Source organism: Protopterus annectens, chromosome 4.part0 (genome assembly GCF_019279795.1).
Source record: "Protopterus annectens isolate FY-2018-M chromosome 4.part0, PAN1.0, whole genome shotgun sequence".
NCBI lineage: Eukaryota > Metazoa > Chordata > Ceratodontiformes > Protopteridae > Protopterus > Protopterus annectens.
This window is the reverse complement of record NC_056733.1, coordinates 1,426,229,015-1,426,255,229: the sequence shown is the minus strand read 5'-3', so window position 1 is coordinate 1,426,255,229 and position 26,215 is coordinate 1,426,229,015. Positions and strand designations below refer to the sequence as shown.

Below are 26,215 nucleotides of genomic sequence, written 5' to 3'. Positions count from 1 at the left end.
TACCACACCAGTCTTGAGTAGTGTGAAGTTTGCTTTAGAGAAGTTCTTCACTATGGTCTTTTGTGTTTGGGGCGGGCGGGTAATGTGGATTTCCAGTGAGATTAGTTTATGATCAGATCTCACCAATGAGGGATATACTTCCGGTGTGGAGCATTTTGTCCCCATGTTTGTGACAATGAGATCTAGTATATTTTCTCCTCTCGTGGGAACAGTGACTAGCTGTTCCATGGCATTTGAATTTATGAACTCCAGGAACCGTTGGGCTAGAAAGTTAGGGCTTGAGTAATGTTCCCAGTCTATATTCGGGTAGTTGAAGTCACCCAATATGATCAAGTATATGAGCACTTCTTGCTGGATAAAGCACCCTCAAAAAGAAAAACTGAAGCAAATGTAGAGAGTGAGAAGGTGCACCATAAGCCACAAGAATCAAAAACGCTAATTCCAGTGATAAAAAACAGGTTTAATAGAACGACACAAAGACGGTAGACTGCAGTTTGGTAAGCGCTTTCACGTTTGATTCAACGCTTCATCAGACATTTAGGCAGTCACATTACATCTACTTAAATATGCATGGTAACAACATTGTCTATTCGAATCAACAAATCAGAATAATACAAATGACGTAACATTAAAGGAGCAACAGACACAATAAAATAATAGAATAATCAAAGAAACATCACTATAAATCGTGACTAATGCCTAAGCTGTTTATTGACTAAAAAAGGTTTGAGCACTAATTTTTCATTTAGCCCAAACTTGTGGGCTTGTAATTTTATTATCCATTTGCCCTCCCTTTCTTCAATACGATTTCTGATGTTACCCAATCTCCCATTTTTAAAGACTAACTCCAATACCTGGAATTTAAAACAGTGAGCATGTCCTTGTTCTATAACGTGTTTTGCTAGGGCATTGGTGACATTGCCCTTGGCAATGGCATAAACATGCTCCCTAATACGTTCACGTAGTGTTCTCGTTGTCATTCCAACATAGAAAACCTTACATAATTGGCACTCAGCTATGTAGACCAAACTGTCAGATTTACAATCAGCGTGGCGCTTAAAAATGTAGGTACGTTTTGTTTCCGGGTGTGTAAAACAATCAGAGTTGGATATGTACTTGCATTGATTGCAAGAATGACAAGCAAATGTACCTGTCTTAGTGGAAGGCTTTACATTCTGAGGGGCCCTGTCATAACAGAGTAGTCTGTTGAGAGACAACATGTTCCTGTAAGCAACACAAGGTCTCTCATGAACTAGATTTTTAATCCTTCCATCCACCATCAAAAGTCTCCAATTTTTATTGAGAACATCTAGGATGTGTTGATTTCTGTTCGTAAATGGAATAACAATTCTGTTGACGGTAGATACACTATTGACCTTGTCGGAGCATGCATGAGGGTGAGATCTATTGATCAGGGGAGCTCCCACATCTTCCCTGAGAAGATCTCCCATGCAAATGTGGTCAATGACTTGCTTACAATTGTAGCCTCTGGCCATAAAGTTCTTAGCTAATTGTGCCTTATGCTGGTTGTAAGCAGTGTCTTGTGATGTCAATTTAGAAATCCTCATGGTCTGGTTTTTAACTATGTTCTGATGAACATGTTTGGGATGCATGCATAAAAACCAACAATTGCTCAACAGTACCTCCCCACAATAAAAAAACATCATCTACAAATCTGTTAAAAGTACTGGCACAATGGGAAGAATTGCATGTTTTTAACACTGATTTTGAACATAAAAAACATCTTAAATATTTTAACAGATTTGTAGATGATGTTTTTTTATTGTGGGGAGGTACTGTTGAGCAATTGTTGGTTTTTATCACTTACTTGAATGAGACAACCAATTTCCTTAGTTTTGATTGTTCTTTTTCGATCAATGAGATTGAATTTTTAGATGTCAACATCATTAAGGGACCCAATGGTTTTGATACTGAACTTTTCAGAAAGCCATGTTGGAGGAATAACCTACTGCATCGGGACAGCATGCATCCCAAACATGTTCATCAGAACATAGTTAAAAACCAGACCATGAGGATTTCTAAATTGACATCACAAGACACTGCTTACAACCAGCATAAGGCACAATTAGCTAAGAACTTTATGGCCAGAGGCTACAATCGTAAGCAAGTCATTGACCACATTTGCACTCTCCCCCCTTTTGAGCCAGCTGCAACTGCAGAGTTAAAATTCCTTTCTTGGAAAACAGCTTTCCTTTTAGCAATCACTTCAGCAAGAAGGGTATCTGAATTACAGGCCTTTATGGCAGTGGAGCATTTCATCATCTTTCATGCGGACAGGGTGTCCCTCAGGACCAATCCCTCTTTCATGCTCAAGGTGGTATCCAGTGTGGCTCTTAACCAGACCATTCTTTTGCCAACCTTCTTTTCTAATCTGCAGAACAAAGGGGAATGGGGTACTGCACTCCTTAGATGTGCAAAGATAACTTAGATTTTACTTGGACAGGACTAAACCTCAAACGAAATCTGAACAACTGCTGGTGGCATTTGCTGCAGGGGCAGAGTGGAAGGCTATTTCAAAGCAAACCATTTCTAAGTCGATAGGCCATTGCATTCATTTCTGCTGTAAACACCATGGAAAACCTATCCCACAGGGGTTTAGACCCCATTCAACCAGGGCTGCATCTACCTCTACAGCCTTTCTCAGAGGTGTCCCTACCAGAGACATCCTAGAAGCTGCTACCTGGAGTTCTGTACATACTTTCACCAAGCATTACCATTTGCCAATCTTCTCTAAATCCAGAACTGGCTTTGCCACTGCAGATGTTCTTCGTGTTTCACTTTTGCAGTCATTTCATTTGGGTAATCTGCTGGCTGGTTGCACTCAGTCTGCCTGATTAACAAAGTCTTGGGTCCTGTGTCGGTTGCTGTCTCTTCCATGACGTCAGGTCGTCAGGGTTATAAAACATGCAGCCGACGCCATTACATCAGTCTTTCTTGCCGTCCGGTGCCTGAAGCAGAAGCAGTTCGCAAGTGCCAGTCGGCCGACTCCTGAAATTTTCATTTTCGAGTTTCAGATCCGAAATCTTCAACTAAAAAGCTAAGTACCCCATTGGGGAAAACTTTTTCTTGCTCCTTACCGATGTCAGTAAAAGTAAATAATTGCATTACTTGTGGGAAGCAAATACCTCATAAGGATTTTCATTTGTACTGTATTCCTTGCCTAGGCCCTGACCACAACGTACCTTGCTGTCGGTTTTGTGCTTTATTTAATCAACACACTATCAAACGGCGGTACATTTTGCTTCTAAATATTTTGGCTCACGCTTTAATTATCCAGAAATGTTGGTTAGCAATCCGACTACTGGAATACCTAAAAAACGCAAAGAAAAAGACAGACAGGCCGTTGAGGTCCAAAACTGATGATGCTTGTCCTAAGCCAGTCGCCAGTTCGCCGGTACTCAGGTGCTTTCGCAGCCCCTGCTACCCGCTACATCTGATTCGCAGGCCTCTACTGTGACCCATTCGGAGTCCAGTATGCCGTGAGATGCTTCAGTTATGGGATCCACGGATGTCTCTACCTTGGATGGGTACGGAGCCGCTGTGCAGGCACCGGCTTCTGAGGGTGGTTTCAGGCCTACAGATTTGTCTAAAAAAACAATGTCTTGGCCACTTGTGCAGGCCCGTATGCCTAAAAAGCAAATTATTAAAATGGCTGAAGATTTAATTACTCTGAACAGGGGTAGCCAACCCCCCCCCCCTTCTAAGAGCCCTAGGCAAGACATTGATTATGAATCTTCTGAACAGGATTCTATTTCTTCTGACTCTTCTAATGATCAGGAATTGTATATACCTACTTATGAGGACGCTCGTGAAGAAGGTTCCATTCCTTCTGCTTCTCCCCCTGAGGATTTTTCTTTTGGGGAAACTTTACATTCCTTAAGGGAAAATTTCCACTGAGAAATCAGGATTTCTCTGACTCTAAAAAGAGTCTTAGGGATTTTCTTCTTCTTCCTCAGCATAGGCCTTTGGCTATACCTCCTGTTCTAGACATTGTTGATGATGTTTTTTCAGAATCTAGTATGGCTCCTGATTCTCTGCCTCCGGCTCCTTGTAAGCCAGACAGATTCGATAGGGTACCTGACTCCCACAAATTCCTTTCTAAAATTCCTTTTGCAGATTCTGAAACCATTTCACAGGGACCCAAGGGCATTAAGGCTTCTACTGCTAAAAATCCTACCCCTTCTGATAGAGATTCCAGGGCGCTGGATAGACAGGGTAACCTTGGCAATCAGGGCTTTAAACGGTCAATTTCATATGCTAAAATATCAGCAGCATATCATGGGACTGCTTAAACAAAAATGTTAATTTCGGACTGTGTGGAAAACAAAGATTTACAAGATTTATTGCATTCATCTGAGCAAGTTGGAAAACATACTTTGCATTGTGGTTTTGATTCTTTGGAGGCCTCTTGCCGAGCTGCTTTAACTGGAACTGTGCTAAGAAGCCATGCTTGGCTCAAAGAGCAAAATCTGCCTGATCATGTTAAAGCAAAATTGTTGGATGCTCCTTTACAACAGGACCGTCTCTTTGGTAATAAGGCTGAAGAAGTTTTAAAAAAGATGGAAGATGAAGCTAAATCTATGCAAACTGTGAAAGATTTCTTACAGATTTAGTAGGCACTGGCCTACTAAGAACTGGTCCTTTCCAGTTCCTTCGAGAGCCACTCAAGTCAAACCCAGACACTCCAAAGGCTCCAGGTTTCAGTCACAAGGGACTTTCAAAACAAAACATTGGGGTGCCTCCTCTTCCAAATCTGGAAACAACAAGGCACCTCCCTATGGTAAGCAGTCTCAATGAGTTCCCTTTACACGTACCAAGCACTTAACTTTTAGCCACCCCTTTGGGGGGAAAACTGGCTCTTCATGCAAGAAACTGGCAACTTATAACCCAGGACAAATGGGTTTTAAATTTAGTGTCCCAGGGATACAGATTTCATTTCCACACTTTGCCATTTCCAAACGGATGGCCAGACCTGCCCCCAAATCAGTGGGCAGAGGCCCAGAAACAAGTACGTTCCCTCATGAGTATGGGGGCTATTCAGCCAGTACCAGAAGAGGAAAAGGGACAAGATTTCTATTCAAGACTTTTCCTGGTACCCAGAAAAGACAAATCATGGCATCCAATTCTGGACTTATCTACTCTAAACACCTTTGTGGATATGCCAAAATTCAAGATGCTGACTCTTCATCAGTTACTTCCTATGCTAAGCAAAGATGCCTGGTTGGCAACTCTAGATTTAGAACAGGCTTACCTGCATATCCCAGTCAGGGAATCTTGCAGAAGATACCTCTGCTTCAAAGCAGGCTACTTGCATTACCAGTTCTCTGTACTGCCCTTTGGCTTATCTACTGTGGCCAGGGTCTTTACAAAGTGCCTGGCTCCAGTAATTGCATTTTGCAGGCGAATAAATATTCACATATATCCATACCTGGACGATTGTCTAATTTAGGCAGAAAACAAGGACACTCTTATATCTGGCATTTGTAAAAAGGGTTGTAAATTGCCTAGGGTACACGATAAACGAAAATAAATCACAACTGGTACCCTCTCAAAAAATTACATTCCTGGGTGCAAGCTTGAATACAACTGTCCAGATGGCTTTCCTTACGCCAGAGAAGCAAATTCATTTAGTGACTTACTTCAAACAGATGGCCACAAAAACCCTGCTTTCTGCAAGGCAAATACTTCAAGCCTTGGGGTTCATGGCCTCCTGCATTCTTCTACTTCCATATGCAAGACTGCATATGAGGAAACTTCAGTGGTACTTAAAAAGTCTATGGAGTCAGCATTGTCACAGCCTGGAAACAATGATTCCTATCATTCCTTGCCTGCAGCTAGAGTTCCTATGGTGGGCAGAGGCCTGCCACCAAAACAAGGGACTGCCATTCACACCACCCCCTGCCGTCCATACCCTAACTACAGATGCATCAGACTATGCTTGGGGGGCACATCTGGCAGGGAAGTGCATTGAGGGCAAATGGAACCCAAATCAAATGCACCTTTATATCAATCAAAAAGAAATGCTAGTTGTACGGAATGCACTGACAGCCTTCAAGGACTACCTTCATCCAGGACAATTAATGATAAAGACAGGCAACACCATGGTTATGTGGTACATAAACAAGCAGGGGGGTACACACTCCTACCCCCTTTGCAGACTAGCCTTGGTATTGTGGAACACGGCCGTGACCTATCAAGTACAACTACAAGCTCAATTCCTGCCAGCAAACTGAATACTTTGGCAGACGAACTAAGCAGAAGTCTCATGGACCCACACAAATGGAAACTGGAACCACAGATTTTCAACATGTTGACACGCAAATGGGGGAGCCCAGACATAGATCTTTTTGCCTCACCCCAGAACTATCAGTTGGACAAATTTTGCACACGAACTCGTCTCAAAAAAGCCTGGAAAGTGGATGCTCTATCCTTTAGCTGGAAAAACCTATTAGTCTATGCCTTTCTCCCTCTGCCTCTGCTCTCCAAAGTTGTACTAAAAGTCAAACAGGACAAACCAAAAATGATTTTGATTGCTCCAGACTGGCCTCGCAAACACTGGTACCCACACCTGCGCAATGTCACACCTTCCACCGTGGCACCTGCCTCAGACACCTTACTTACTGTCTCAGCAGAACAACCAAATTCTGCACACTCTGATCCAAACTTTGAATCTTGCAGCATGGCTAATCACCAAAATTCACACTTAGCTTCCCTCAGCAAACCTGTGATGGATGTCATTTTGGAGGCAAGAAGGCCTAGTACTAGAAAATCTTATGCTGACAAATGGAATTGATTCTGGGCCTGGAATCGATCTCAAGGGTTAAGCACAGCAATGCCCCAACATTCCTCAGATTTTACAATACTTAACTGAGATGCTTCACAAGGGCCTGTCCTTTTCATCCATAAAAATCCATGCCTCAACCATTTCAGCTCATTACAACACAGAACCTACACTCTTCTCTCATCCACTGCTAAAGCAGTATCTCAGAGGGGGCAAAAACTTAAGACCACCCAGGAGAGCTCCAACCCCTGCCTGGGACCTCAGTTTTGTATTGGAAAAACTCACTCTCCCTCCTTTCGAGCCAGCTGCTACTGCAGACTTAAACTTTCTCTCCTGGAAAACAGCTTTCCTTTTAGCAGTCACTTCAGCTAGAAGGATTTCTGAATTACAGGCTCTTATGGCAGTGGAGCCTTTCATCATTTTTCATGTGGTCAGGGTGTCTCTCATGACCAATCCATCCTTCATGCCTATGCTGGTATCCAGTGTGGCTCTTAATCAGGCCATTAATTTGCCAACTTTCTTTCCCAATCCACAGAACAAGGGGGAGCAGATTCTGCATTTATTGGATGTACACAGGCAACTTAGATTTTACTTAAACAGGACAAAATCTCAAAGAAAATCTGAAAAACTGCTGGTAGCATTTGCTGCAGGGGGAGAGGGGAAGGCTATTTCGAAGCAAACCATTTCCAAATGGATAAGCCATTGTATTAGTTTCTGCTATATGCACCATGGAAAAACTATCCCCCCAGGGGATCAGTTCCCATTCCACCAGGGCTGCATCTACTTCTACAGCCTTTCTCAGAGGTGTTCCTACCAGGGACATTCTAGAAGCTGCTACCTGGAGCTCAGTTCATACGTTCACCAAACATTACCATTTACCACTTTTCTCTAAATCCAGAGCTGGCTTTGCCACTGCTGTCTTGCAGGGCCTTATAGCTGGTCCTAATGCTGTATAATTCCCTCCACCCAACCATAGCTTTGGGAATCTACCCAAATGTAATGACTGCAACAGTGAAACACGAAAAACATAGTACAGTTGTGTACACTTAACATAAATGTAGATGTTCGAGTGTATTCACTGTTGCAGTCCTGGTTACCCTCCCTCCAGCCCCCTATTTTTCTATGGCTATACCTCTACTTTCTTTCACTATGCTTAAAAGCCCTTTTGTTGTATTTGCTTTTGGGATTGGAGGTATATTTTTTTTGTGTTTTTTAATTTTATTTGCTCCCCATTCAGAGGGCACCTGACATCTAGGGCAAGAAATACTGATGTAATGGCATCTGCTGCATGTTTTATACCCCTGACGACCTGATGTTATGGAAGAAGGGACAGCAACCAATGCAGGTCCCAAGACTTTGTTAATCAGGCCGACTGAGAGAAACCTGCCAACAGATTACCCAAATGTAATGACTGCAACAGTGAATAAACTCGAACATCTACATTTATGGTAAGTGTACACAACTGTACTTCTTGCAGGGCCTTATAGCTAGTCCTAATGCTATCTAAATTCCTCCTCCCATCCTTAGCTTTGGGAATCTACCCAAAGTTGATGACTGCAACAGTGAAACACGAAGAACATAGTATAGTTGTATACACTTATCAGAAATGTAGATGTTCGAGTGTATTCACTGTTGCAGTCCTGGTTACCCTCCCTCCAGCCTCCTGACTTCCTTTGGCTATACCTTACTATTATTAAAAGTGTTTTGGTGTATTTGCTTTTTTGTTGGAGGTATAACCTTGTATTTATATATATTTTATGGCTTCCCATTAAGGGGGGCACCTGACATCTGGGGCAAGAAAAACTGATAATGTCGTCTGCTGCATGCTTTATATACCTGACGTCATGGAAGATGAGACGGCAACCGACGCAGGACCCATGACTTTGATAATCAGGCCGACTGAGAGCTACTGCAAGCAGATAACCCAAATGTGATGACTGCAACAGTGAATACACTCGAACATCTACATTTATGGTAAGTGTACACAACTGTACTTTTCCCAAGTCACCACGTATCACTTGAAATGTACCTGTGACTCTGGATACCACTTCCAGGACTACTGCTAGTGTAGCTGCTTTGAGGCAGCTTGCCTGCCTGCTTTCTCAGAACCACCCAGAGGATGTCAAGAATGAACATTTGAAGTCTCCCTTGGATAGAGAGGTAGCTCTTGGGTTTTCTGCTGCAGAGATGGAGGAAAGCTGAATCAAGGAATTTATCAGATTTTTCAGCTGCCCTCCACTACGTTTTCCAAGGGATCCTTCTGTCCTTTGATTAACTTTAACAAAATGCAAAATAAACAGTCCCAGCAAAATGTTAATAATCAGATGTTCAGGTAATATTGGCAGGGAGGGTCTGAAAAGAAAACTCAATCCTGCAGAAGGGACAGTCTAATAATTCTGAATGACTATGCAGGACTTTGCCCCCCCCCCCCCCAATACCCTGGCAGTCCTTTCATCCTTCCAAAAAGTCTGAACCTCCATATCTCTCTCTCTCTCTCTCTATTTGGCAATGGATTGTTTCAGACAGATGAGTTCTCAATGTGATCCATCAAGGCTACAGATGGCAGTGAGAGGATGTTCATCGTGCATACAGCTGCAGTCATAACAGATGGGTTTTCCTGCCGTCAGGCGGCCAAATTCCAAAGTCTAGGTCCAGCGTCAGTTGTCATCGCTTCTTCCCTGACGTCGGTGCGACAGGGGTATAAAAGAACCAGCCAACGCCATTTTCTTCAGTCTTTCTTGCCGCGCGGTGCCCGAGGCAGAAGCAGTTCGCAAGTGCCGGTCGGCCAGCTCCTGAGATTACGAATATTTTTCAACCAAAGACTTCTTGAAAGCTAAGTACCCCGTTGGGGAAACTTTTCTTGCCTCAGACCGATGTCAGACAAAGTTAATAATTGCATTTCATGTGGGAAGAAAATACCGCATAAGGATTTCCATTCCCTCTTTTTTCCTTGCTTAGGCCCAGACCACGACGTCTCGGCCTGTCGTTTTTGTGCTACATTCAACAGACGCACTATTAAGCGTCGGGCGGAGTTCGCCCAACACTATTTTGGCAAAAAATTTAATTACAACATGTCGTCGGATACTCCGACTCCAGTTTTGAGTAAACGACGTAAAGATAAGGACCGACATACGAGGTCCGCGACTTCTACCGACACCACGCTAAAGCCGACTACATGTGCTCTGGTTCTCAGCGAGGCGCCTACGCAGCCCCTGACTACCGATGACATTTCATTAGCGGTGTCTTCTGTGCCCGAGGTCGCAGGCTCTTTGGCCCACACCCCGACTACAGATACCGAAGCCACTCTTGGCGGGGAAACTCAGAGTTCAGACAGGCCTGCCACCTCTGAAGGTGTCTTCAGGCCTTCTTCTTCTTTTTCCATTAAGGCTTACACTAAATCTGAAGCAGCCATGCATTCTAAAAGACAAGCTCGACAAGGCCCCTCTCAAGGCCCCATGCCTAAAAAGCAGATGCTCAAAATGGCTGAGGATTTGATTACTCTTATCAGGGCTTCTCAACCCCCCTCGGACAAAAGGCCCAGAGTGGAGGAAGAATACCCTTCCTCGGACCAGGCCTCCATTACTTCAGAACATTCTGAGGACCAGGAACATTCTTACTCCCCTTTCGAAGATTCTGATGCAGAGGAGTCCATTCCCTCTGTCTCCCCGCCTGAGGATTACTCTCTTGGGGAAACCTTGCATACCTTGAGGGAACACTTCCACTGGGAAGGCCAAGAGTACTCAGACTCCAAGAAAAGGCTCAGGGATTTCCTCTTGCTCCCTCAGCACAGGCCTCTGGCTATACCTCCTGTCTTAGACATACTAGATGATGTGTATTCAGAGGCCAGCCTCAACCCAGATTCTTTACCTCCAGCTCCAGTCAAGCCTGACAGGTATTACCATGTTCCTGATTCACACCAATTCCTATACAAAAGCCATGCGGCTGACCCAGAAACTATTTCACAGGGTCCCAAGGGAATTAAGGCCTCCACTGCCAAAAATCCATTACCTTCAGAGAGAGAATCCAGAGCTTTAGAAAGGTGGGGGAAAAAGGTGTACACCTCGGCCACCTTAACCATGAGGGCATTAAACTGTCAGTTCCATATGTTAAAGTATCAACAGTTTTTGTTATCTCAGTTGAAAAGCAAAATGTCACAACCTGAACAACCAGACTTGGAGTTGCAGGATTTGTTGCATAGTGCAGAGCAAGTGGGTAAACATACCTTAAAATGTGGTTTTGATGCTTTAGAGGCCTCTTGTAGAGCTGCTGTTACAGGATCAGTCATACGGACATGCTTGGCTCAAAGAGCAAACCTTACCAGATCATGTCAAAGCTAAATTACTAGATGCACCTCTTCAAAAAGATGTATTGTTTGGTGTTAAAGCTGAGGAGGTATTAAAGAAAATGGAGGAAAAGGCAAAATCAATGCAAACAGTGAAAGATTTCCTACAGGTACAACCCCCACTCTTCAGTAGAAATTGGCCTTCAAAAAATTGGTCCTTTCCAGCCACGGACAGACCTCAAAGAGGTAGATACAGGTGCCCGAGGGGTAGAGGGCAATCTCAAGGATCATTGAGGCAGACAATGGCAAACACCTACACCAAGAGGGGGTGAGGATAGTTCACAGCCATTCAGAAAGCAGACCCAATGACTTTCCCCTTTGCATGCCAAGCAAGGCTCAAATGGCAGCACCTTTAGGCAGAAAACTGGCATTATTTTCAAAAAATTGGCATATTGTCACAAAAGACAAATGGATCCTGGACATTATAGACAGAGGCTACAGATTCCACTTTCACACCCTTCCAAAAATGAGAGGCATGCCAAACCTGCCACACAATCAAAGGGCAGAGGCACAAAAACAAATTTCATATCTCATGGGCATGAAAGCTATTCAAGAGGTACCTGCACAAGAACAGGGTCAAGGTTTTTATTCCAGACTATTCCTGGTACCAAGGAAGGGCAAAGATTGGAGACCTATTTTGGACCTATCCATCCTAAACACATATTTACTCGTACCAAAGTTCAAGATGCTCACATTACAGCAGCTTCTTCCCATGCTGGGCAAGGAGTCTTGGCTGGTAACACTGGACCTCAAGGAGGCATACCTGCATGTCCCAATCAGACAAGATTGCAGAAGATACCTCAGATTTCTTGCAGGTTCATCCCATTATCAATTCTCTGCATTGCCCTTTGGCTTATCTACTGTGCCCAGAGTGTTCACGAAATGCCTGGCATCAGTAATTGCCTTCTGCAGACTTCAAGGGATACAAATATACCCATATTTGGACGACTGCCTGATCCAAGCAGACAGCAAACACACTCTTCTGAAACACCTGGCGTTTGTAATAATGTTGTTGAAATCTCTGGGATACACAGTCAACAAAAAGAAGTAAAGACTAATACCCTCTCAAACAATTTTCCTGGGTGCCAGCTTGGATACAAACACCCAGATGGCCTACCTCACGCCAGAGAAACAAGGGCAATTAACTCAATACTTCAGAAAACTGGCAACCTTCACCAGGCTGACTGCAAGGAAAATCCTGCAGGCTCTGGGATTCATGGCATCTTGCATCCTGCTAATCCCATGTGCAAAGCTGCATATGAGGAAACTTCAATGGTACCTAAAAAACTTATGGTCTCAACACAGCCACAGTTTGGAAACAATCATACCACTGATTCCATGTCTTCAAAAGGAATTTCTGTGGTGGGCTCAAGCATGCCAAAGAAACATAGGTCTCCCATTCTGCAAGCCTCAAGCAAATCAAGTCATCACAACAGGTGCCTCGGACTACGCCTGGGGGGCGCACATGACAGATCGGTGCATTCAGGGCAAATGGTCACAAAAAGAAAAGCACCTACACATCAATCAAAAGGAAATGCTAGCAGTAATAAATGCTATTATGGCTTTCAAAGACCTACTGCATCCAGGCCAGCTATTGATAAGGACAGACAACACCACAGTGATGTGGTACATTAACAAACAGGGAGGAACTCATTCATACCCCCTGTGCAGACTAGCCATGTCCCTTTGGAACACGGCTCTAGAATTGCAAATCCAACTTCAAGCACAATTCCTGCCAGGGAAGGAAAACACACTGGCAGACAACCTGAGCAGAAATATGACAGATCCACACGAATGGAAGTTGCATCCTCAAGTTTTTACAATGATAATTCAAGCATGGGGAAGGCCAGACATAGATCTCTTTGCTACCCACAGAAATTACCAATTGACAAAATTCTGCTCAAGGACCTTTCATCCACAGGCCTGGAAAGTGGACGCACTCTTTCAGTTGGACAACAATGATGGTTTATGCCTTTCCACCTCTTCCACTGCTGGCCAAAGTTCTATTAAAAGCCAGAAGAGCAGACAGACCAAAGATGATTCTCATTGCTCCAGACTGGCCAAGACAACACTGGTACCCACTCCTGAGGAGCCTGACGCATTCCCCACCATGGATCCTGCCTCTAATGCCTCTTCTACTGACTCAGCACAACTTCAAAACTCTTCACAGTCAGCTGAAAACACTCAATCTAGCCGCATGGAGGATTCCTTAAATTCACAGCAGACCCTACTCTCCAAGGAGGTGCAGGATGTCATTTTGGAGGCCAGAAGGCCTTCCACTAGAAAAGCCTACTCCGCAAAATGGAAACGGTTTTGTGCCTGGAATCAGAAAAAGGGTCAGAATCCTGGAATACTGAATTTACCTCAAATATTACAGTACCAAGCCAAGCTGCTAAGCAGTGGACTTTCATTCTCCTCCATCAAAATCCATGCCAAAGCCATTTCTGCAGAGTACAACACTGATCCTCCTTTATTCCCTCACCCTCTCTTAAGACAGTTCCTCAGAGGGGCTAAGAATATAAAACCCCCAAGGAAGCAACCAGTACCTGCTTGGGACCTCAATTTCATTCTAGAAAAACTAACCCTGCCTCCTTTTGAGCCAGCTGCTTCAACAGGTCTGCAATATTTGTCATGGAAAACAGCCTTCCTTCTAGCTATCACCTCAGCATGCAGGGTTTCGGAACTACAAGCCCTCATGGCTGTGCAGCCTTTCATCATTTTCCATCAGGACAGAGTTTCCTTACGAACCAATCCTTCATTTATGCCAAAGGTAGTATCCAGGGTAGCCTTGAATCAGGCTATCCACTTACCTACCTTTTACCCTAATCCACAAAACAAAGGGGAGAGACTACTACATTCCTTGGACATTCACAGACAGCTCCATTATTATTTGGACAGAACAAAGCCTTTCAGAAAATCAGCGCAACTCTTTGTGTCCTATGCTACAGGTGCTCAAGGGAAGCCTATTTTCAAACAGACAATCTCAAAATGGATAGCCCACTGCATACGCTTTTGTTACTCTTTTCATGGTAAAACTGTACCTACAGGCATCAGATCTCACTCCACAAGGGCCACAGCTACCTCTGCAGCTTTCCTCAGGGGGGTTCCTACCAAAGATATTTTGGAAGCAGCCATTTGGAGTTCTGTACATACTTTCTCCAAGCACTATCACCTACCATTATACTCCAAAACTAGAGCGGGCTTTGCCACTGCAGTCTTGCAGCTCCTCCTAGTTCCACTTAGTGCCTACCACCCCTTTATTAGCTTTGGGATTCTACCCATCTGTTATGACTCCAGCTTGTATGCACGATGAACATAGTACAGTTTTGTACCTACCATATATGTAGATGTTCGAGTGCTAATACAGCTGCAATCCAGGTTTCCCTCCCTCCTTCCCCTCTTGGGACAGGCCTAATGGCTAGCACCTCCTCATACAACCTCATTGGGGTATTCTTTTATGGTGTATTTGCTTGCAACTACTGTTTTTTGATTATATTGCATTTGCATTATTACATAAATGTATGTTTTGCCTTCCTTCTGGGGGCACCTGACATCTGGGGCAAGAAAAACTGAAGAAAATGGCGTCTGCTGGTTCTTTTATACCCCTGTCGCACTGACGTCAGGGAAGAAGCGACGACAACCGACGCCGGACCTAGACTTTGGAATTCGGCCGACCGAGGACCCGCCTGATGGCAGGAAAACCCATCTGTTATGACTGCAGCTGTATTAGCACTCGTACATCTACATTTATGGTAGGTACAAAACTGTACTTTCTCCTTCCTCATCCACCAGACCAAACTCCTATTCTCGTTTGTCTTGTAGCACGTGCTGCTTCAGGAGGTAATAGAAGCCGTTCCTCCTCCTCCTCTTTTTAGGAGAAATATTTTATTTAATGATATTTCTGGTGCCAAAGAAAGATTATTGAGTCAGTTCTGAACCTTTCCTACCTGAGCCAGGAATGTTTGGATGGTTCCCAAGTTCAAAATGCTGTCACTTCACAACTTATTTACCCCTATTTCCTCTTATGAGTTACTTAGTAACCTTATATTTAAAAGATGCATATAGTCACATTCCTGTTCATTGAGATGTTAGGGTGTGTAAGGTTGTGTGTCTGAATCACATTGGTACTCTGCCTTGCCCTTTGGACTATCCACTGCTCCATGAGTGTTCACAAAGTTTGTAGTTTCTGTTAGCCCTCTGTAGACTGCATGGTATCCACTTTTCCTTATTTAGATGACTTGCTTATCTTTGCAGTTTCCTTTTCAGAGTGTCAGGAATCTCCCTGTATCTGTCGGGTAAGGGAACTCTTATTCAGGATGGGATTCCAAGAGAATATTCAGAAATATTTTCAGACCCCTTTTCAAAGCATTATTTTTCTAGGGTGCCTACACCTCAGTACAAAAAGGTTTTCTTCCACATGGAAAAAAAAAATCTTTTTCTGAGGTTTTCCATTCAGACCAGTCTCAGCAAGAGAATTCCTCAGGGCTGTAGGTCTCGTAGTATTTGTGGTTGTCATAATACCATTTGCAAGAGTCCACTTGAAAAAGATACAATACTGTGTGAAATCTGTCTCAATCCAACATCAACACCCATTTCAAATTCCAGCTTTATGATTTGTAAAAATGGAAATTGTGTTGAAAGCACCAAATTTCTCAAGAATCCAGTTCTCCCATTTTCTCCTTTTGCTCCAGCACAAAGTCATTCACAACTCCTGTATTAGACCTGGCTTGGAGAACACTATTTGGAACAAAAACAACAGACCAAAAGAAATCAATATAAAAAAAAAGATGTTGGCTCTTCTTAAAGCTGACTTTTCTGTGAATCATCTGTGGTCCTTGGGCCATCTTCAGTTGTGTACAAACACACCACCACAGTGATGTTGGTATGTAAACATGGAAGGAGGAACCAGATCTTGCCTCCTGTGCAGACTAGCCATGTTAGCATGGGGAATAAAGATTTACAGCACAGTCTTACTCTACAGGCATCTTGCATCCCTTCAGTGAAAAATTGTGACAGACAGCCTGAGCAGGACCAGAACAGACCCTCACGAATGGGAACTGAATCTAGGGCTCTTCTAATATTTCATCCTTCTGTGGGAAACACCTCAAGTAGATCTTCTTGACTCCTCTCTAAACAGTCAACTGGCAAAATTCTGTTCAAGGACTCCATGTAATAGGGCCTGGAAAATGGATGCCTTTTTTCCCCTTGGACAGGAATGTTTCTATATGCATTTCCACCTTTATCACTGAATTCCAGGGTATATCTGAAGATTTAGGACGACTCCCCAGAGATTGTTTCACTCCTTTCTGGCCCAGGCGACATGGTTCTCTCATCTTTTGGAAATGGCTAGGGACAGGTACTACAAGCTACCTTACACACTGTATTTGTGTTTGGGTGGCTGTTGAGAAAGATTTTTAAAAATATGGCAGAAAAATTAGTAGTACTGAATCAATGTATTTTTTTTTTTATAACAGTGATGCTTCCATTTGTCAGTTAACTTGTTTAACATATGCATAGCATATTTTTAAGTAGTTGCTCTCAGTTTTATAAATCTTTTTTTTCTGTTCATAGGTTGGTTTTCTGTTGACTTATTTGTGACAAGATCAAAGAAAGGGTGGCTGTTTTAATTTTTAGAATGTACATGACTAGTTGCTTCATTTTCACAGTTCTAACGTTTTTTTTTTTTTTTCTTCAGTCTTCGATGTCAGGCTCTTTTATATTTAAGACTGTTCAAACTGAAAAAAGAGAGTGCACTGAAGTATTCAAAAACATTAACTGAACACTTGAAGGTAAATTCTTTCTTTTTATTAATTGTGCTAAAAACATTTAGCCTCCCTGTGGAAGCTGAATAACTGGCTTTTCCTTTTCCCTCATAGAATTCCATAAACAATTCTCAAGCTCAGTCTCCTGGAAGGTAAAGCATGTGTTTCCTCATGTTGATTGTTCCATTGTGTTACAGTAGTGATTGTGTGGCTTCTGATTTTGTTTCCTTGCTTAGAATTAATATTTCAAAAAACATCATGTAACTTCTAGGTGCTGCAGCATTTTCCCAACTGCTTTCCTGTGGTTAAGGGTCTATATTAAAAGAACCAATAATCAAAATTGCGAACGCTCAAATGAGCAAAAATGCAGTAACTCGAGGTTTTTATTGCAGTACAGTGAAGATTGGAATATTTGCCCTTTCTTCACTGTAGTGTGATCACGGAGTTGGAATATATATTTAGTGTGGGGGGGGGGGGGCAGTCCCCCACAATAACATTTTTGAGCTGCTGTATTTTCACTCATCTGAGCATTTGGATTTTTGATTATTCGTTTTTTTATTAAAGACCTGGTTTTTAAAACAGGCTTTTGAGGGTAGTTTTCCTGACCAGGGTGTGAAGTTATAATTACTCTGTGTTCTCAGTGGCAGTGTTTACTAAGAATAGGTTTACCTAAAGGGAAACCCAGTGGGGGCAATACCTTGGTTTCATCACTGTGGGAAACTTTGAAACTTAAATGGTTGAGTGTATGTAGTTGACTTCAATTGTAATTGAAGAAAAGGGAGTGGTGCTAGTGAAATCTCAGAACTGTGGCTGTAAAGAAGTCGCCCCCCTCCCAATCCGCATGGGTGTACACTCTTTGGAGTTAATGTATTTAGAAATACAAACATTGTGGCTTTCCATTTCAGTAGTTTTTTTCATTTCTTGAAGGCCAGTGTATATTGTTGACTGTTGGTACCATTGTGGTCATACTTGCTGCTGCTTCTTATAGTGACAAACCTTAGCACTGAAATTTATTTTGGTCACAGTGAAGCTTCTCTTGGTACTTGTCTTTTAGACTTTCTTCCCTTTTCGGGCAGGTACCTTAAACTATTAAAAAAACATCATCATCTGAGAAGGTCACTGCAGCAGTGTCAGACTACTTTCTATACCCAGCTGCTTTGACCCATTCTCGTGACAGAATCAGGTGGTATTATTACTAAAGTTATTGGCATCAGTGATGTAAGAATCACCTGTGTGAGCTGCATTGTTCAACATTGTCTTTAGGTCACCTTGCTGTTTCTCAAAGGCATTTCTTATTTCTCTTTATTGCTAGTAGATTTTCTGCTACATAGTGGCTCGTATTTTGTTGTTTTCTACCCCAGTTTTTTTGTCTTCATGAAAAATGGCAAAAGTAAAAAAAAAAAAAAAAAAAAAGCCTAGAAAAAGGCAGCATCACAAGTGGCTGACTCTTGATGCTGATAGTAATTTTTTTCAGACTTCGAGAAACAAGGATTTTGTCTGTTACTTCTGTGCCCCGTGAGCCTCCACGTACATTGGTACCTAGTAAATGTAAACTAAACTTGTAGTGTCAGTGGCTCAGCGTGTAGCATACTCACCTTTAGTGCTGGAAGATCAGAAGGGTGTAGATTCTATTCTCAGTACTTTGTTTCATTTTCCAATACTGACTCTTTAGTGCAACATAATGGAGCTCCTGCACACCTTTGTGTGCCATCCTTTGGATAAGATATTAAACCAAAGTCCCATATGCCTGAAGTGATGGTAGCTCAGGTGAATGTAAAAGATCCCATGGCATTTATTAAAAAGTAAGGAAAGCTCTCTGATGTCCTGGCCATATTTCTGCTAGTCAGGAACAATCCCATCTTGGATCTTCCTTGAAGAGAGGACACTAACCTAGTTGGACTAAGCCAGCCAAGAAAGAATAAATATGAAAAATGAAAAAACGGGCATCTTTGTCATTGCTGTGAATCAGTTTCATTAATCTTAAAATTAATTTTTGAAATTAACAAAGCAGTTGGAAAAATACTTACCTAAAGTCTTTCTGTGATCACTTTTTAGTCGTCAAAGTATAACTTAATGTTTCCATTCAAAGTAAATTTCAGATATTTTACATTGAAGTAGAAATCAATATATCTCACATAAAACTGAAGCAAATAACTTATATAAACCAACAATGTAACTTAATAGGCTGTCAAACAGAATGGGTCTCCTAAGCAAGTTTATTGTCTGTACGTATCCCTCCATTTTTAAGCCAAACCAGGAAGAAGAAGAAGAAAACTCAAAATCCCAGCAAAACAGCGGGCATTCTGAACTTAACTTGTGATCACTTTTAAAGAGTGTTTAACTTTATCAGATTAACATTTCTAGTCATAGGACTTCCTTTTGTAGTAGGAAGGCTCATAACAGTCTGTGTTCTTTTCTTCAACATAATTTCACCAGGACCACTGATGCTGTAGGGGGAAAATTATGTATGTGCCAGACATTTTATTTCCAAAGGGAGATTTGCAGATGTTAAAGGTACTAGGAAAATTCTTTATTTAAAGTTTTCCAAGATTTGTCGATTCAAAATCATTGTCTTTACTACCAGCTACCTGTGCACAAGTCTTATTTTATGTAAATTTGTCCAGAATTCGACCCTGCTTTTGTGGGCATTCCTGTTTTTCCCTGTACCTCATTTAACAGAGAGGGAAAGTTGTTGAAGTGCAGTAAAAAAAAAAAAAGTTTATACTACCAACACTTTGATACTTGAAACCAGTGGTCCATTGATTATTTCTCTTATTTTACTTGCAGAAATAGAGTTTTGTCAGAGATGCAGGTTATTGCAAAGAATGTGCCACATCCTGAGGAAAAAGAAGATTTGATAAGAAATGGCTAATCTGTGTTCCTGCCGGCATTAGTGTGAATGAGTCAGACAGAAAAATTACAAGGATGACATTGACATGCATTGCTGTGCACAGACTTTACTTGGTTATTGTCACTAAATTTGCCTGAAGGTATTAAGGTGGAATGTAGTTGCTCCTTTTACAGAAAATGTATTGTTGGTCAAATGTTGGATGTTCTAAAGCCTTTCCAGGAAAAGGCAAGATTTGAGAGAGCATCAGGAGGAGAAATGTTTTCTCTCCATTTCAGAAGTAAAAAAAAAATGCTTAATCTTGAAAATGCTTGCATAGAAAGCCAGTCTGTCCATCACCCTCTTCCCTGTGAATGTGCCATATCTTTGGCTTACTAGTTACCGTACAGCAAGGATAACTAAGGCTGATCAATATAAGCACAATGTTAGTATCACAGAAAAGTATAAGGTAACTAAACTTGAAAGCCATATCTGCCTTGCCAGTACCCACCTTTATATCTTGCTCTGTTTTCAAGGGGAGCCAGGCTAGTTATACCAGGGGTGAATTTGTGAATCCCCATCCAGTTGTCCGGCTCCTTTTTAAAAGCAGACTGTCTCTCCTGCTTAATTTGGAGAGGGAACTGTCTCTCCTACTGCTTAATTTGGAGAGGGAATTTGTCGAAAGAAGACATAGGTGCTATGTGACTGTTTGGCTCCTCTTCATAGTCTTATTTATTTGTTGGAGTAGATTTAGGACCGTGGCCGTAACATTATCTGGACTTGATTGCTTTATTGCAGTATAATAGTTCTTGGACTACTGGGTCAAGACACAAGTTGCCCCTAAGTAGTCTGTATGAAACTGAGTAGAGGGACCAAGCTCCCAGTCTTTGCTGATAGAAGCCTTTTAAGCCACTGATCTTGTTATTACAGATGTTTGGGATCTCTGCAGTTTCTTGATAAGTTGAGTACGATTCATAGGTGAATATTAGGGTTACTGCCCTGAAGGGCCATTTTAAGCATAGCCAGTAGCTTGAGTTCAGAACCAAACCCCTGTACCTTGTATCTATGAGGTGAAGACCTTAACTATTCTGTCAAACTCGCCCCCAAAATGCTCTGCTTGTGTCAAGGTTATATAACCCCAAATGAGACCTGAACCCACAATCCCTGGCTTTAGGAGGCCAATGCCTTATCCATTAGGCCAATGGGGAGTTGTACTCTGTAATGGATCTTATCAGTGCATAAAACAAGGAGGGGGGGATTTTTATGATCTCGCAGATTTAACTTTACTTATGTGCTTTGTAAGGTAAAAAGATTTCCTAACCACTGATGCAATGTGATGGTTAAATTTAAGGGAGATGTCCACCCATGTCGGTCAACGACATTTTCAGATACTGTCAATTGCCTTTGAGCAATCAAGAAAGGTAAGGGATTAGAATCTTTCTATCCTTTAGAATGAAGCCGGGGATGTACTGATTTTTACTAGTATAAGAAGGGAAAGCCTTTCTTGTGATTCTGGACCTCCGAGACTTTAAGGAAACACACGGCTTATCAATATCTGACACTAGTGACACTTACTGATGAATCTTTGGTTGTATTTGTTCTCTCCTGTAGTTCACAGTTTCACAATTTCCCTCAGAAGTCCAGTATTCAGGGAGCAAGTGGATCCAAGGCTACCGAATGTTGTGACCTTTTGTGCTTACTATATAAGCATGTTTGGCCTTTATGCTTACCGTATGGTTTCAGGGCAGAGTTGTTTTGACAGTAAACCCCATAACATTTGGTGTTTGCCCCTTTTGCTTTGCCCTTTTTGACTTGAAATTTCATCAGCTGTTTATCAGTGCTTGTGAAGACCACTGTTGATATCATGGCATCATTTTCAAACCTTAGTTGATATACAGGATTCAAAATTACTAGAACCTTTCTTCTGTTCATATTTCTTTGAGAGCGTCACATCATTGTAAATGCCAGAGAAATTTTACTTTGTCATGCTGGTGGTTATTGCATTAAATTAAATTGTTAGCATCCGATTGATTTTGTACAATAAATGTAATATTTATTTTAATACAGCATATTGATTGGTTTGTTGTTTTCCTTGTTGTCCAATAAGTTTTAGCTCTCTCAAATGACATAATTGACTATTTCTTATCAACATGTTTGTGATGGACAGTTTGGTACTGTGTATTATTTCCAATATCTTTAAATACTCATAAGTTATTTATTGTTTTAGAGCTGAATTGGCTTTCATTTTGAGACTTGTTGATATTTGAATAGTTTACAGTCTAATTTTTGCTAATTGCTGTTATATTATTTGTTGTTGTTTTCACTTCTATGGTTGTTTTTAGTAGAACACTTGATGACCTAGGTTGCGACTAGCTAGTGTATTGGTGCAAGGTAAGAGACAGTGGCACTTTTGTACTGTGGTTGTTGCAGATTTAACTTGGGATAATCTCCATTTCGGAAAATGTTATCAAGCCTGCAAGACGGTGTTCAGTGGGTCCTGGATTAAGAACTGGCTGCTTTGATTTTTCTCATGTGATAACTCTTGCTGTCTTAATGTAGCCCCACTACAATGTAATGTATGAGCAGGAAGATTGCCTAGTCATTTTTGTAAAGTCGTAGTTAAAGTACCAACAGTCCCAGGTTAGGCATTTTGTTTTTAACTACTTTTATCTTGTATTGCTGCTGATAATTTGGTTGATTCAAACAGTCTTTTCTTGCCCTTCATCAGTTTAGCACCTGTCTTCTTGACCTACTGCATTTTTCTTAGTTGCAGATGTTTAGGGAAGGTAGAAGCTCAGTTATTGCTTATACTGAGCTTGGGTGCCAGGTTAGAATTTCAAATTCTCAGCTCTTCCAGAAGCTGAACTGTTACTGGATTACAGTTTTTCCCATCTGATGACTATTCTAAAATCTCACAAATATCTTTGACTGGTAGGTAGGACTTGCCTCTGGTACTCTATGCAGGGCTGAACTTTTAAATGCAAGGCCAAAACGAAATAAACTTGGCATTGTCTTGGGCAAATTTTGAGAGTATGACTTGGCTTTTATTATAAAGGCCCAGGTTGATGAAAATATTGTCCCATGTTTTGAGGCTTCTATCCCTCCTGGTCACCCATTCTCCTAAACAGGGTACATCAAAAATTGGCCAGGTAGTCATTTGTTTTTCCTTGTGCTTTAGAATTGGTCCAGGGTGACAGTGGCGTTTGTCTCCTTTAAGTATGTCTTGGGAGCAGGAGTGAGTTGCTGCTTGTTATTAGTATACTGTTCACCAGGCAGCCTTAGGGTATCTCTGTAACAGTTGCCCACTTTTCTCTTTTGCCTAGTTCATGGTTCTCCCAAGTGGTTAGTTATCTGAAATTCTAATGCTTGATTTGATAATGAGAACCCGGTGTATTTTCCATGAAGCTTCTCAGTCTGTTAAATGTTCACGTCCGTGATGTCATGTTCTTTGCTTCCCATAGGATTGCTTAATCTTTGGAATTGATTTTTCAGGTTAGCCTGGAAACCAGGCATCAAGTTTTCTTGTACAGACCACTAACCTGGTCATTTTTAAATTTGGCCTCTTTTTCATGACCTTTAGATGTAGAGATGATTTCTTGTGATTTAAAGGCAGCAGTATGACTGTGTCGTCTTTGTGTAATTAGTTCCTTTAGAGAGTTGTACAGTGTATCTAGAGTCACAGGTTGTGACTTGTAGCACAGATTTGACAGGTGCCCTTAATACTCTTGCCCCAGTTTGTCTACATCCCTGGGTTGTTCAAAAGGAATTTGACCTTAAGCAATGCTCACTGTACAGACTTGTACTGAAATTGAAGTGAAAATGACAGAGGAACCACATCCTTGAGGCTAATCTTAGAATGTACAGTATGCTATATTCCAGGTAGAGAGCTTATGTAACAAGGCATTTTTCTTGTCCATTGAGATCTTTGCTATATTGAATTATCTGGCTGCAGTCTTCAGGAAATCTGTGCATCCCAGCCTGCTTTACAACTCAATTTTTTTTCCTTGAGCCACTGAAATAGGCAGAGCAGTTTTTTGTCATACAGATATCCAAAATAAGTGTGTCTTCCGTTTCCAGTCTTCTGTTGGATGGGAAGAGTTTAATGTTGAATCCTGTTTCATCCCGTCCATCCAGTTTGACTTGTGGAATAGTCACTCATCAGATCTGATCTGGCAACTTCGCAAATGCTCCTAGCTTCATGCTCCATTTGACTTTCAGAGATTGGCTGTTAGCCACTACATTGATGGAATCCCTCATTGCTGCCAGAGACTGTTTGCTGTAAATCTGCTTGTTGTTAGGTATTTCATTTAATCACAAAAGTGTCAGCTACAGCCGTCTCGATCAGTAGTATTTATAGGCTGCCATCTAGACATAACGTGTATATCGAGACTTCCACACAACAGGTTTCAAATGCTAAGAAAAATGATTTCCAGTTTACTGGATTACCATCACCTCCAGCCTCCTTTGCGTCTGAGGGTTACTATTTAATGGTTTCTTCAGTACTTGTGGTCTCTCATGGTCATCTATACCCGAGTTCCAAAATGGACTTTGTGTACAGTGGTCTGAATTTTCAGATTTTGTGAATGCTTCCATTTATGTGGCACAAATTTGAATGCAACATCTGTACTGGAGGCTGGACTTAATGACAGTTTTCATGGGGAGATCATGTACCATCTCCTCCAGGAGATCATGTACCACTCCTCCAGCAGCAGTGGCCATTACCACAGATACCTCCTCTTTGGGGTGGAGGTTATTACAAAGGGAGAAATGTTCCAAGGTTCATGGAGAGACCTAGAGGACAATCTTCACATCAACATCCTGGAAGAGAAGTGTAGTTCTCGTAGTATTGCAAGTGTTTCAAAGGTTCCTTCACCGATGGGGTGATCTCACTGCAGTTGGATAACATGTCCGTAGCATGGTACATTAACATGCAAGGCAGAAATATACTTTACCCCATTTGTAGAGAGGCTATGAGTGTGTCAGTAGGTAATCGCTTTGTGCCACTTTTTAAGTGTACATCCCAGGGGGAAGCCAGTTGTCTAGCTGACAGGCTCAGCAGGTGTGTACTAATACTTCATGAGTCAGCTGTCAATCCTACAATAGTTCAACTAATCTTCAGCTCATGAGGTCAGCCCTGCTGCAATTTCTTTGCCTCTCCATCCATCACAAGGTGTAACAGCTACTTAGACGTGGTCCCTCCAAAGGGAGAGTCACCAAGAGATGCTCTAATCTATTAGTGGCATGGCACCTAGGCTGTATTACATCTTTCCTCCACTTCCCTTGATAATCAGATTTCTACAGAAAGCCTCCGCATCCAAAGCAACAGTGATCCTCATTGCCCTTTTCTGGCCTAGGCAAATCTGACTTTGTTTGATTAGGCTCCACTTAGTGAAGCAGACATAACTTCTGGGTCACAACTAGACCTATTATCCCAACTGTGTGACCAATCTCACCTGGACTTGCATTTCATCAAGTTACCCACTTAGTTTCTACAATTCCAGTAGTGGCCAAGGATCCTGTCGTATCTTGGAGCTTGGTTCAAATTTTAACAGCTTCTCAGAAATAATTCACAAGTAAAATTTGCAAGAACAAATGGAAGCTGTTTTCCACACGAGTCTCAAGCAAAGGACTGGACCCATTTTCTATGCCAGTTCTATCTGTTCTCTTTTTCCTGTCTTTATTGTTTAATGCTGGCTCTAACTATTTGACAGTTAAAGTTCAGTTTGCTCCCATTTCCTGTTTTTATACTGGATTTCTTCATCTTCAGTTGCAGTTCACAAGTTGTGCAAAACCTTTTTGAAAGGGAATTTTGTTTTGGGGCTCCCTATCAAGGATCCAGCACCACTTTGGGACCTCAGTTTTGTAGTAAAATCATTAAAATGACCCCCCCCCCTTTCTGCATCATCTGCAAACCTAAAGCGTCTGTCATGGAAGACCGTTTTTTGGTAGCTGTCATTTCAGCAAGAATTATTTCTCGCTCTTTCTATCCCTCTTCTTTAGTGTCCCATAAAGGTTGTCTCACTAAGAGAGAATTCTTCCTTTATTCCACACCCTAACCAACCTGTACATCTCTAGGTGTTTTTTTTCCAAACCATGCTAAAAAAGGTGAGAAGATGTTCGCAGAACCAAATCTGCAAAAAGTGATTCTCATTTGTTTGTGTCTTTTGCTTCTTCAAGACTGGATCGAAAAGTCTGTAATATAAACCTGTTCAGATGGCTCTGTTTCTGTGGCATATTCATTTAGAAACAAGACATTACCCTCCAGGCCAAAAGGCTCATTCCATCAGTTCAGTCTCCATTTTTTTTTAAGCATTCTTTAGGAATTTGGTGATTGAGATTTGTGCAGCAGAAACGTGATCTGCATTGTATACCTTTGCCAAGCATTGCAAGTTGGATATGATCTGTAGATCCCAAGTGTCTTTTGGAGCTACTTTCCTTAAGGGTATCTTGTCATGATTTCACCCAGAAGAAAAGGGTAACTT

At 41.8% G+C, this 26,215-nt stretch overlaps 1 protein-coding gene across 1 annotated transcript in view; it reads left to right on the top strand.

The window, feature by feature from the left end:
* Nucleotides 1–26,215, top strand: part of AFF4 (AF4/FMR2 family member 4) — a 2,373,445-nt gene that overhangs the window by 2,195,962 nt on the left and 151,268 nt on the right. Inside the window, exons 18-19 of the mRNA XM_044069901.1 lie at nt 16,840–16,933; nt 17,021–17,058. Coding sequence (XP_043925836.1) covers nt 16,840–16,933; nt 17,021–17,058 — 132 coding nt within the window. The remainder of the gene's footprint in view (nt 1–16,839; nt 16,934–17,020; nt 17,059–26,215) is intronic.